Source organism: Octodon degus, unplaced genomic scaffold (genome assembly GCF_000260255.1).
Source record: "Octodon degus isolate 3935 unplaced genomic scaffold, OctDeg1.0 scaffold00067, whole genome shotgun sequence".
Taxonomy (NCBI): Eukaryota; Metazoa; Chordata; class Mammalia; order Rodentia; family Octodontidae; genus Octodon; species Octodon degus.
This window is the reverse complement of record NW_004524643.1, coordinates 11,641,180-11,655,228: the sequence shown is the minus strand read 5'-3', so window position 1 is coordinate 11,655,228 and position 14,049 is coordinate 11,641,180. Positions and strand designations below refer to the sequence as shown.

At 44.2% G+C, this 14,049-nt stretch overlaps 1 protein-coding gene across 1 annotated transcript in view; it reads right to left on the bottom strand.

Moving 5' to 3' along the window:
* The window catches only part of Ldha (lactate dehydrogenase A), an 8,036-nt gene extending 7,175 nt beyond the window's left edge, over window positions 1–861 (bottom strand). The window contains exon 1 of the mRNA XM_023719332.1: window positions 6–861. Within this exon, the coding sequence (XP_023575100.1) occupies window positions 6–770 (765 nt within the window). The 5' untranslated portion in view covers window positions 771–861. The remainder of the gene's footprint in view (window positions 1–5) is intronic.
* Between the last annotated feature and the right edge of the window lie 13,188 nt (window positions 862–14,049).

Sequence of the window (14,049 nt, the reverse complement as noted above, 5' to 3'; positions counted from 1 at the left end):
GCCACCGACAGTCCAATGGCCCAGGATGTGTAGCCTTTCAGTTTGATCACTTCATAAGCGCTGTCAACCACCTGTTTGTGAACCTCCTTCCAGTGCTCCTTATCCCCATCGGTTCCTAACTCAGGGTGCAGATTCTTCAGGGCGACACCAGCAACATTCACACCACTCCACCCAGGGACACTGGAGTCTCCGTGCTCCCCAAGGATCCCCCCGTGGCAGCTCAGTGGGTGCATGCCCAGCCTTTCCCCCATCAGGTATCGGAACTGGGCTGAATCCAGGTTGCAACCACTGCTGATAACATGGTTCTTAGGAAAGCCGCTTATCTTCCAAGCCACATAGGTCAAGATGTCCACTGGGTTGGACACAACAAGCAACTTGCAGTTGGGACTGTACTTCACAACATTAGGAATGATGAACTTGAAGATGTTGACATTGCGCTGCACCAAATTAAGACGGCTCTCTCCTTCCTGCTGCCGGGCTCCAGCGGTGATGATAACCAGCTTGGAGTTGGCGGTTACATTATAGTCTTTGCCAGAGACAATTTTTGGTGTCCTGAGGAAAAGGCTGCTGTGCTGGAGATCCATCATCTCTCCTTTCACTTTGTCTTCCAGGACATCAACAAGAGTAAGTTCATCTGCCAAGTCCTTCACTAAGATACTGATGGCACAGGCCATGCCCACAGCACCAACCCCGACAACCGTGATCTTATTCTGGGGCACCTGTTCCTCCTTAAGGAAATTCACAATCAGCTGATCCTTGAGACTGGCCATCTTGGACTTAGAACCACAAGGACCCGGGAATGCATGTGGCGCGGGTGTCGGGGTGCACGCTTCTTAGATCCGGACTCAGCGGCAGCAGCTCCGACACCTACTGCAGAGTTTTTAACAGATTGGGTTTCTTGTTTATGTTTCTGTATTTGATTCTTTAGTTCAGGTGCTATGGGTTTAGAATTTTCTTTTTTCATTTCAGACACTAATTCTGTTTTGAGTTCCTTTAAACCTTTCTGTAGTTGCTTATTTACTTCTGACGCTATTAATTCATGTATTTCATCTACGCTAGTGTGCACTGCATTTGTTCTGGTTGGGCATTGTGTTTCCTCCATATGTTTCTGCATTTGATTCTTAAATTCAGCTGCTATAAATTCAGAGTTTTCTTTTTTTTTAATTCCAGAAATTGATTCTGCTCTGAGTTCCTCTATATCTTTCTGCTCTTGTTTATTTACTTCCGATGCTATTTGTTCATTTATTTCAGCTGAGCTAGTGTCCTCTGCACTTGTTATGGGTGGGCTTGAGACCTGAGATTGCATTTTGCTCCTTGTCTTTATCATTTCGTTTAACACTGACCTGTGGCCTTTGGTGTAGAGCTTTGGTGCAATTATGTTATCACTTAATGAAATTCAGGTACTGATATACCAAGTTCTGTTCACACAGTTGTGCCAGGCTTGGGTTAGGTTACTGTGCTCAGCTCCTTACTGTTGTTGCCCTTAGAGGTGGGCTTGCTGTGCACCTCTGGTAAGATGATCTGTTCCTGGATTAGCTGTGTGGATTTGACCCTAGTCTCTCACTGCGGGGACTTTAGCTGCAGGGTTTTACCTCAAGCCTGTATGCTAGATCTGGGCTGGGTCTGGAGGGGTATGAGATGCAGGGTGAGAGAGCCCAGAAGCTCTCCCACACACTCACCAGTGTTGTGTTTTGGTGGGTCTGCAGGACTTCCAAGAGCGCAGCAGCAGTTCTTACTCAGATGGCAAGCTGCGCTGAGTCTGGTCAGGCGGGGGTAGTCTGGAGAACGCAGGGAAGTGACTCTCTCACGCAGCGGGCCTGGGCCTGGAGAGGCTGGCTGGCGCAGGACAGAGCAGAAGCTCTTTCCCATACTCACAGGGCCTGGGGTTGGTCGGATATGGAGGGCCCAAGGCGCAGGCGGAAGTTCTCACTCAGAGGGCGGGCTGTGCTGGGTCTGGCTGGGCAGGGGAGGTCTGGAGAACTCGGGGAAGTGACTCTCTCATGTGGGGGGCCTGGGTCTGGAGCGGCGTGCTGGCGCAGGACAGAGCAGAAGCTCTCTCCCACACTCGCAGGGCCTGGGGTTGGTCGGATATGACACCCATGAATTTTAATGCATTTACAAAACAGACTAAGATTAATGTTACATTTCATTTTGTGTATCTTCCTTTGTGTGTAGCCCATCTACAACAAGATGCTAGCCTGTGCATATCAGCTGTGGATCAGATGTGGAAAGTACAACTCTCTAAAGCACAATTTGTCTTATTAACCCTAAATTCTACTCCCTTGAGTGTTAATCTTGTAAGAGACTTTTAACCTACCATTCCTACCTGTATTCCAGAAGCTTATGCCCCTCATTTTGGGGAAGGTTATTTAGGCCCTTGGCAGACTTGCATGGATCCGTACCATGGACGGGCTATGTGTAACTTTAATTATTACCTTGTGGATTGGCTCCCCCAGAGGATTCCTTCTAGAAAAGGACCAAGACTGGCATGAGAATTCCTTTTTGAGCTACCCTGACTATATCATGACCTCAGAGACCTTGCCCAAAGATACATGGGCAGGTAGAGACCTCAATCCTCCTATCTTCAGGCTCATTATCAATGAGTAAACTGGGTCCATACAACATAGTTTCTTGAATCTAGCAGTATCTTTTCATGGTGGACTGCTAAAGCCTGGATAACTGCAGCTGCTAGTCAGAGGAAAAGTCAAAGTAGTATGACAAGGACATAGATATATAAAAGTATAGGCTGGTGAGGTAGCTCAGCAAACTAAAGCCCTTGCTTTGGCAAGCACAGGGACCAGGGCTTGATTCCCGGTCCCTCATGCTGTGCCGATCCCACCCCTGGGGAGTGCTGAGCCCATGACCGAGTGCAAGCAGTGGTGGCACATACTTGTAACCACAGTGCTAGAGAGGCTGAAAATAGAAGGATCACTATGAGGCTGAGCTGTGTAGTGAGACCCTGTTCCAAATACATAAATTTTTAAAAAGGTAAATGTATGTTCTTATGGTCCTCAGGTACTATTAAACAGATAGAGTGGCAACCAAATACTTTGTCATGTATGAATTGTACTCATTGTATCATGCCTGAACATCCTTCTAATGACTCCACAGTGGTGATCATGGGCAGGATGGCTGCAGTTTGGCTTCAGTCAATCTAACAGAGCCATGGTGTCATTCACTTCATTCTTTCTTGGTAGAGGCATTAACTAAAAGATTTATCAACTGGACCAAGAGGAAGCTTGGATTAATTATAGCAGGGATAATTTCCTTGGTGCTTTTCATAGTCAGCATTTATTGGCTCTGTGATGTTAGCTCATTCAGGATTAACTGCTCACTTTGTAGACAATTGGACAAGAATTTCTGGTGACAGCAGGAAAATTCAGCGAACTATTAATACAAAGTTAAAAACCCAAGACAGCATTATAGAAAATTCTGTTCTTTGGATGGGAGATCAATTTAAAAATTTACAATTACCACAAGTTATAAAATGTCATAAAATGTCACTATAAAATGACTCGCCTTTATATCACCCCACTAGGATATGATAAAAACCTGTATCTGTGGGAAGTGATAAAATAACATATACAAGAAGTAATCTAAAATATTACTGTGAGAAAACATTCTCTCAGGCTTTCACAGAGAGCAAATTGGCCACGCAATGGCCGTGACTCATCCAGATGGCTGACACTGTCAAAGGATCTTCAAATCCTGTACATGGTTTCAGAGTAAATCCTTAGAGGATTTAATTGACCTTGTCAGATACAAAAGTTACATTTTTAGTTATATAGGTCTTGCTTTATCTTGGTCCTAATCATCCAGCAGAAAAGCATAATCACTAGGTATAAAAAATAAAGCCATAGTAATATGCTGAGCTGTAAAAGTCTCAAGTCAACAACTTCTGACATTGCCAGTTCTGCTGATATCCCACTACTATTATGGAACATTGGACTATATTGGGTTATTTTGCTGAATTCACGCACCTACAATATTTGAATGGCAATGGAACTTGCATCTCTGACAAAACAAAACAAAAAAGGGGAATATAAATGAAGGACCATTTTGTATTGAAAAAAAAATATGTGTATGTAAAATAGTTAGGATAGATATACAGCTACTTTCACTTGCTTCAGTGAGAAGAAAGATTTGCACTAATAGTGTTTAGACAAGATATCATGTCTGCATATTGTATTCTGAATAACTACCACGGAGACAACAGTATGCAATGTATTAATTATTGTAACTGTCCTACTAACATGTTTTGAAACTGTCTCATTTCTCTTTCTTACTCATTAAAATAAAAAATGATAAATCTAAATCAATCAATCAATCAATAAAATATTACTGTGGATACAATCTTCAGAGAAAATTGCTGTCAGTGTCTCTACAGACAGCCACATTTGATATTCAGTTAAAGATTGGGCTAAGTTTGCTGATGCTATTTAAAAAACACACAAAAGACTTGAATTCATTTGCACATCTCACTTGGGTTTTATGTTGGAATTGGTGTACTCATTCTCTTGCTTATAATCCTGCTCATTAAAGTGTGTCATGGACGATTCTCAAGCCAGCAACAACTAGAGGCGACGCAGCCATGACAGCCTGCTGCAACATCTTCAAAGCACAGAAGCAGGAACTGTGGGTGCCACCTCAGGGAAGAGCAGCTGTCTCCATTCTGGCCGTGCCGTCCCTATTTCCATGTATTGATATGCACAGAGCTGGCTAGGATCTCTCAATATCCCTTCCATTGGCTTTAAGCAACACGTGTCAGTCTAGCCAGGTGCTGGTGGTAGTCTTTGAAGATGGCACGCACATTTCCCTGATACCCCTCACCTGCTGCTCTTTAATATGAACCGGGTCGAGACAGGATGAAGAGCCAGCACTCCACGTGGGATCCAGCCTCCAGATAGAGGCTATGACTTCCTGGGCTTGAAAGATTATGCATCAGAGCTGAAGCAGTGGACTCCAAAACCTTAGGCATTATCTCAGTTGTGTAATGCAGATTACTCTCTGCACATCCTTCTCTGCATTTTGCAGGGGAAAATACAAGCCTCCTCCCTAGCCCCACTCACTGCACTTGCCTACTTCCTGCTATTTTCTGTCATTCATCCTCAAACCACTCCTCCTTCTTGATTGAATAAAACCTGGGTTCGGCCCTGGGTCGAGGCCTTTGTTCCAGACAGCCATCACCTTGGCTGGACTTAGGGCTCCCTGGCTCCCCATAACTGTAAATATGATTTAGCATCATTATTATTGCAGTGGGTTGCACTGTCAGTGGTAGATTGGAATTAATTTGATGGGCTTCCAATAACTTTTCCATGGGATTACAAATATAAGCTTTCCAGACCTAGAAGAGGACCAGAATGAGCTCTCTGCACATCTCCTGTCACTTGATAGCTAAAATCTTTCACTTTCAATGTAATATTTCCTACTGATACCCTCCATTGTTCCTCAGAATTCTTTCTTCAATTTAAGGGGAAGATGACCTTGGTGCATCTGACATCTAGCAGGTTGGGAGGCCCTATGCCAGAAGGAACAAGGATCACGCAGCAGCCTGCTTTGCAAATATTGGTGCAAAAAAGAGCCCTCTTGCCAGCCTCTATTTTCCAGTTCATGTTTCACAATCTCTAATTATGAGAAGGAAAACCCGGACCCCATTAGAAAACAGTATGGATTGTTTACTCACAAATTTGCATCTGGTAGATTCCAGTCAACGACCCAAAGTACTATGTCCTGAAAGGGCCTTTCCAGAAGCCCTGGGGCATTTACAGTAACTCTAGGCTGGGCCCAGTGGCCTTGTCCCGCATGATCTGCCCTGGGAAGTGGTGTACTGTGTGCGACCGACCTTTGTGTACTTGTGTGCAGGGCTGGACTTAGTACCCTCCAGAAAGAGCCCTTTAGACACTTCAGCCCATTGATCTTCCCCCTAGGGGTAGCTAAAGGTAATCAAAGGAAACTTTTTCACACTAAATTGTTAAATAAAGAAAGCATTATTATTAACTGGGGTCACCATGTTATGCAAAGGGCGTAGTTCCCTGGAAGTTCACAGATTTGATCCTCAGCTCTGTCCACACCCCAGATATGACAGGTGTTAGGTATTGAGTTGTGTTGTGCTTGTGTATGGGTTCCTATGTCTGTGCCACATTTAAGAAAATAACTTGAGGCCAAAGCTTCTATAATAGATCTCTTCACCCCTTCCCCCAATTTTGGCTGATGAAATTAATGTTACATTTATATTTTCTGTCTTTAGTGGTTTTGTGTTTTTTAAGTTTTCATCAGTGAACATGTTCATGCGCTAAGAATCACTGGATCTATTTTGTTGCTGAGGTGGTGGCGCAAGACTGCAATCCCAGGAATTGAGAGTCTGAGGCAGGAGGATCGCTGTGAGCTTCATGCCAGTGTGTTTGTGGGCTCTTTGAAATAATCTAATGCACTATTATTAACTGGGGTCACCATGCTATGCAAAGGGCTTAGAAAAGTACTGGTGTCATCTGATACTGAATGCTTTATCAGGGTCTCTACCTTCCTGCCCCACTCTCCCCATTCTGCCCCCTGATGTCTGCCACTGAACTTTCTACTTCCTGAATTTTGGCTTTTTTAGACTTCACAGATTGTGTGACTATGCAGCATTAGTCTTCCTTCTTTGTTTTATTTATTTATTTGGTACAGGGTCTTGCTAAGCACGACTCAAACTCACAGTGATCCTCCTGTCTCAGCCACCCCAGCATGGGTTATAGACATGCACCACCATGCCCAGTTATGATGGCCAGTTTGGCACGGGGCAGGCAGGGCGTGCAGTACTGGGGATCGAACCTAGATCGCTGCGCTTGTATTTCTGAGCCAAGTTTCTTTTACTGAGCAAATATCTGTCAGATTCACTTATGTTGTCACAAAGGACAGACTTTCTTTGTTTGTTAAGTCCATACTGCATATTTCAAAATTTCTGAAAAGATAGGTTTCAAGTGGTCATTGCAAAACCAAAACAAAAAAACAAAACAAAAAAACAGGTACGGGTGGTGATGAGTACATTGATTAGCATCATATAATTATTCTACAGTGTCTGTGCATCATATTCCTTGAATGTATGTAATTATTGGGCAATTGAAATTAAACTTTTGATTAAAATTATATATATAATATGATATATGATCTATCTATCTATCTATCTATCTATGATTTTTTTCTTTTAGTTTCCCTCAGCAAACTGGATGAAGGGAATGGGAGTGGAGCCTTTCTGGAATTGAGGCTCCATAGTTCTCAACAACTGTTCTTCTGTTGTGAAAGATAACTTAGAAGAGGACATTGTTTTGGATTAAGACTCAACATTTCAGCCTAACATGGACCAGTTTTTTCAAACAAATGGATCTGATTTACAGCAACCAGGAAAGGTGGGCTGTGCTTGCTTATCACTGATGGTTAATATCTCTTCATGTACCTGAAATTTCTAATTTAAGAAATTCTTTAAAAGGCTAAGTTTGTAATGCATGTCCCATGTTCGTATTTTCACTTGTCTAGTTATTAATAAAACTACCTGTGGATGCGATGATGACGTGAACCCTGCTTAAGTCTTTGGTGGCACAAAGATAATATTAAGAAGTAGCTGTCAGCTTAGACATCCATTCCCTAGTTTAGATCATAAAGAAGTTATTTTCCTTTTTTAAAAAATGCACTATTTTCAGTAGCACATAAATTAAAGCCTTAAAGGGTGTCCACAAATGCTTTGAAGTGGGATAAAAGAAATAAAGATGCCAAGAAAGCAGGCAAGGGTACTCATTTGGCAGGGCAGGGGGTGGTCAGCCTCTCTGACCACCCACCTCTGGGTCATTTCTCTGTTCACGATATGAGACAGACAGTTGTTGTGGGTGCCATCAGAGCCGTGGACAAGAAGGCTGCTGGAGCTGGCAAGGTCACCAAGTCTGCCCCGAAAGCTCAGAAGACTAAGTGTATATTACTCTAACTCCTGCCACCCCAGTCTTAATCACTGGTTGAAGACCGGTCTCAAAACTGTTTCTCTGAATTGGCCATTTAAGTTTAATAGTGAAAGACTGGTTAACGACAACAATGCATCATAAAACCTTCAGAAAGAAAGGAGAATGTCTTGTGGACCACTTTGAGTGTGTGTGTGTGTGAGTGTGTGTGTGTGTGTGTGTGTGTGTGTGTGGCAGTTTTTAAGTAATTAGTTTTTAAAATCGATACTTTTAATGGAAAGAACTTGACCAAAAATCTGTCACAGAATTTTAAGACTCATTAAAACAAAGTTTAATGAGAAATGTAAAAAAGAAAGGAATCTTGAAAGACAATAAAAAAGAAAGACAATCAGACTTTAAAGAAGGTTGATATATCTCTATAATATTAATTGCTAATTTTAAAAACGGCAATTCTTTCTTTTTAAAAATTCTTTTTTGGTACCAAGAATGAAACTCAGGACCTTGGGCTTTCCAAGCAGGCATTTGTGCTGCTGAGCTATATTTCCAGCTTAAAAATTACAATTGCAATTGATAATTATACTTATTATTGTGTTAGTAATGGTGCTTTGGTAATAAGATTACAATTTCTCTTTCTGTCTCTGGAAAGTATAAGATCGTTATCCATTTTTCTGGGTTAACTTGGAAGAACTGAAATTTAGAGCTTTCCCTGTCTTCATCATGAATGCGAGGCACGTCAGTGCTGGTCAGTCCTCAAGGCAATTCTACACTGGCCTTAGTTTATATTTGGGGAGCTGTCCATAGTTCCTCCCAGCTGCTGTCAACACTGGAGCTTAGGTCTCAGATGCACTTCTGTTTTTATCCATTTATTTAATTGCTCATAGTTCTGTGGACAAAAGAGCTCAAACCTTTAGCTTTATGCCCAGCCCCTCAGATGCCCTTTTATACATAGTATCCATGAACATTTAATTCTTCTTTATTTTTTATTTTTTAATGGAATTAAGCCTTAGTGTTGTCTTCCTCCACTGACATTAGTTGTAAGGGGGACAATTTTTGTTGGCCTCTGCGGCAACCTGGTCATCTGTGACTGTCAGAATAGTCACTAATCTATTATCCAAACCCACTATGCTTGGGAAGTAGTAGTGATATGAGGAAACAATATGTATGTCTCAACTTGCTAGATGTCACTACATTGAATTTGTGTTATCCAAGATTGAAGAAAGAATGGTAAGGAACAATGGAGGGTAAGAGGAGGGAAAACTCAAATGAGAGATTTGAGTTCCTGAGAGGTGGAAGGGGACCTACAAGTGGGCTGCCCGTGAGCCCACTTCTGAAAGGAAGTTTTAGAGAGCAAAGTCACAAGGTCAGTACAATGTGGGTCAAAACTGTAACCAGCCAATAAGATTCAAAGTACAGCTGCTTAGGTAGTATTTATCCAGTGGGGAAATGGGTGATGCCACAGTAAGGAACAGCCAGGGTGAGGCAGAGAGCAGCAGAGACCACCAGGCTTGTAGAAAGGCAAATGCCATGAGATCTGTCATGCCAAGGAGCAGGCAACCATAGGGCAAAAGACCACCTTTAGGAAACAAAGATAAGTGGGCTTCTTTATGTGGCTTAAAAGAAGTCACAGTGGGAGGATCTTAGTAAACACCAGTGGTCAAAAATTCAATAAAGACTGTGAGTTGTGGCATATACATGTGATCCCAGCACTCAGGAGGCTGAGGTAGAAGGATCATCTCAAATTGGAGGCCATGCTGGGCTACACAGTGATTCAAGGCCACACTGAATTAGATACTGACACACTATACCACAAAAAAAGCTCACTAAATGTCTGGTGCCTCAGTGGGCAAAGTCCTCGGGGTGTCTGGTGAAATGTGTAGATGTTTTCAGATGTCCTGGTGTCTGGAAGACTCTGTGCTCTACCTCTTCTGCATTATGACATCCTGTGTTTGCCAAGGGCAGCCCAGAGCCTGGGCCTGGTGGTTGGCAAGAACAATGTTGCTGCTGACAAACAAGTTGGGTGCTGGGAGAATCAGGCCCCAGTGGAGTCTCTGCATTTTTTTTTTTTTTTGAACTGGGGATTGAACTCAGGCCCCTGTGCTTGCCAAGGAAGAACTTATTCTACTGAGCTATCTCCCAGGCCTTCCCCAGTGGAGTCTGACAGTCACAAATATCTATGGAAAGAACAAAGCCCTTCTTTTAGAAGGCATGGACTGGGAAGTCTTAGTCACCCACTGCGATTACTGATGGCTATCTAGACTTTACGAGTAGATGATGATTACCTGAGGTCCAAGCGAGGCACCAAAGCCTGGTCATTCTATCTACATCTTGAGGCCTGGCCTCCTACACATGCACCACTAGCCACAGCTGTGCTGTGTTCTCATCCTCTATGCTAACTCCCTCAGTGGCCTAGCACTGATAACCGCCCATATAATTCTACCTAGCGGAGCTGTGTATAGTAAAAGGAGGTGCCACTGTTAGAATTTAAGCTAGTGTAATCAGCCCCTGCAGGGCCTACCTTATGTACCCAGGACACAAGGCCTTTTATGGGGACACTGGGGAACCCCCAGAAGGTCTGAAAACTCTGATATCTTCCTTAATTTGGAAAAACAGGAAAAATAGCGACAGCCGTTACTGCTGATTGTTTTAAGCACAGCACTGCACAGAACCATCCGTCTCTCCCTGAAGGCAGAACACAGTAAAGAAGAAAACATAGTTCAACGCTTATAAAGTTCCCGGAAAGAATTTCTCCTGATATTTAAAAATTTTATTTTCTTTTGCTAATGTTCTTGCTAAATCACAAAATGGACTGAATGAGTGAAAACTGGGGAATAAGTTTCCAGCACAGAATAGTCACTAAGGAATAGAAGAAGGTGACAGAATACCGTTATGTGCAGCTTAGTCTCATATGCCCAGATTCCTCTGCTCCCTGCCAGTCAAATCAAAGGAAAAAAATCACGTATTTGAGTAAAAATGAAAAATCATTTGTTCAAAGCTGGCTCCAAGGGGATGGAGGGGCCCCGGGGACTCAATTCACCATCCCTGGTTTCCTGGAGGGCCAGGGTCAGGTTTACAGGAGGGGAAGGATCAGAGGGGGGTGCAGGGACTATGCAGAGTTCCCTATTTGCTTTCTATTTCCCAACATTTTTACCTCATGCTCTTCTTTCTTGTGGAAAACAAACCAGGCTCCTGGCCTTGGGGGGCTGGCATCAGCATATCGTGCCATCTCCTTGTGACAAGGACAGGAAGGGGGTGTTGGTATGTGCTCAGTAGGGGGAAGTTTGGAATCCTACGTTACAGTGCTGGTTACAGTTCAGGCTTAGACATCCAGCTACCTTTGTAAAAACAACACTCCGGTCCCACATGCACTAGCCAGATGACAGGCCCTTCTGTGCCCTCAAATAAGAGGGATAAAATAAACAAAGGAGGCTTGTAACTGATGCTTGAAATAAACTCCATGCAACCATCGTCCTGCTAAGCACACAGAGATCCCCAGCTGTAGTGCAGGCCCCACTGCGAGAAGGACCAGGTCTGCTGTCCTCCCTCATCACTTCCGCCTTGTGGTACACACACCATTCCATCATAGGCAGTTAAGTGAGGTAGAAATTAGGAGGCAGTCAGCCAGGAGTAGGCCCGCGAGAGTGTGCAGAAGAGGAGATGCACCTGTGAGTGTGGCTGGAGCTCCATGCGTTGAAGGCCAGGCCTCAAGACCAAGACACAACGCCCAGGGAAGACGGCTACCTGAGGCACTGAGACGGTGCTGCTATCGCCTGGCCCAGGAGATCCAGGTCCAAAGAGGCATCGGTATCCCAGGCGGGTACCTGGAGCACCTAGACCAATCTGCTCCCAAAATGCCTTTGCTGTTTCCTTGAACCATTGCTATTTGCCTCGTTTCCACTACCGGATCGACATTAGCTAAACACCCATGCTTGCAATCTATAGGGTGGTTGTAGTTTGGCCCAGATTGTACACACACTGTGACTTTGCTATGTATCTTACCCCTGCCAACGGGCCTTGGTGGCAACCTGATTCAGGGACCCTCCTGTCTCTCAGGAGCTTTCACTCAATTGAACTTTTCTACTCTTAAACTCCTTGTCTTTGGGGATTCATTCTTCCATTGCGGGGAAGATGGAAGAATGAACCAGTAACCTGATGGTCCATAATCCACTTTGGTGTGGAGAATACTTTGCCCAGGTTCTCTGACCTGGGTCTATCCACATGCACACTGAAAGCTTTATTTTTCTGAGTTTTCTGTCTTTCTATCTACTCGAGCCTACGATCCCATCTTCCTTCTGATGAGCTAATTTAGTCTCTGGATTCATTAATGTGGCCTAATTAGCCAATTACAGCTCCATGTTTCCCTCACAACCTGCACCCCTTCTAACTGCCTCCTCTCTGTGGAGTTAGTTAGCTCAACCAGCTTACTTACGCAGCATTGTCACATTGCTTTATGCAATCAAACCTCTTTCCTCAATATTGATTACTCTTTCCTGCAAAGTGGAGAAAAATATTGTGTAGGGAGAGAAAACCTTTTCCAATCAGGAATAAGACTGGAAATGGGCAGAAAATCTGAACCTGCTCTAGGTCTGAAAGTTGCCAGATTGCACAATCTGGGAAAATCAGATTGTGTTGGGGCAAAACCCCTGCAGCTTTGGGTGCTGAGTCCTGGCCAGAGGGATTATGCAAGAGCGAAGACAGGTCGGCTTCAGGAGCAGAGCGCCGGTCTATAGAGCGCCAGTCTCAGCTGCCCAGCAGTCAGCACGGGCAGGTAGCTTCACCTGACCTCAGCAGATCACACAGCCCAAGGTGAGCCGTGGAAGCTTCCAACGCGTACCTTTGGAGGGGCTCTCCCTGCAGCAGCGCCCTCGGGCTGCACCCACTTCTATGCCCTTCCTGCCCTGCTCTTCTGAAGAGTGGAACTTACCACTCTTCACATACCACTCATTCATACAAAGAGTATGTGAATACTCTTTAGGGTAGATTTTTGGTGTGCTCCTGTGTGAATTTAGCAAGCTATAGCTTTACAGATATTTACTGATTTCTTTAAATCTCAACTCATATTTCTGAAAGTAACAGCAGTCACAGAATCTCCAAAGGCCTCACTGAAAGCTTCCTTTACAGGAGTGTCAAGGGGGCGGGGGTTAAATTAAAAGTGATTTATACCAATAGTCCACCTTGTGATCTCTTGCTCTCTGCAATCTAATGAGGTAAAGGAGAATGGAAATTTCCACTCTGTAAAATCCTATCTGGGGGCCAGGGAGATGGCTCAGAGAATAAGTGCTTCCCTGGCAAGCACAAGGGTCTGAGTTCAATCCCCGGTTCTTAAAAAAAAGAAAAAAAAATCTGAAATCCTACCTGTGTGCCCACACAGGTGTGTTTCTGTATAAAGTTGAGTGAGGTTCATTTTCTGAATGCAAGATTGTGCAAATACTGCTGCTGTAAACCAGACGCATCATCCTTTGTTGTTTGCTTGACTGCAGCAGGATGAAGCTTTCAATTGACTCCTCGTCAGCCTTCTGGTCCTGGGTGTCGACGGCCAGGGCTGGTGGTCATTCATAAAGGAAGCTGGTCAAGGTAAGGGCTGAGGGGACTGACAGGAGGCTGTGCCTGGCTGTCCCTAGGACTGACCTCACCAGTTATCACAGTCCACGACTAATAGGAGCTGTGAAGCTCTCAATGCATGGACCAGCTGCATAGTTTCTTATAACAGAGACGCCCTGGGATTTTCTGGCCACTTCTTGCATCTCATCAGGGGGAATCTGCATAAGGTTTGGGTGGCCAATTTAGAGTCCCTCAATTTTGAGTGGAAGAGGTGAGAAATTCAAACATCTGTTCTCATAACACAAAGTGAACCATAGTGCCCCCTCGTGGGAACTCTGGTGCAGCTCATTTCTGTCTGGGAATGCCATGAAGAGAAAGTAGCCACAAATTGCGATACAATGTTGCTTGCCGGGAGGTTGAGCACGGGGACACAGCCTCATGCTCGGAGAGGTAGGGCTTACTGTGTACACCAAGAGCCTTGCAGAACTGGACCAATTATCCTTTATTCCTTAACCCTGGGAGGTGGGCTCCATAGAGAAATGGAGGTACCAAGAATTTAAGATACACAAGCAAAGGCAAACTTGCT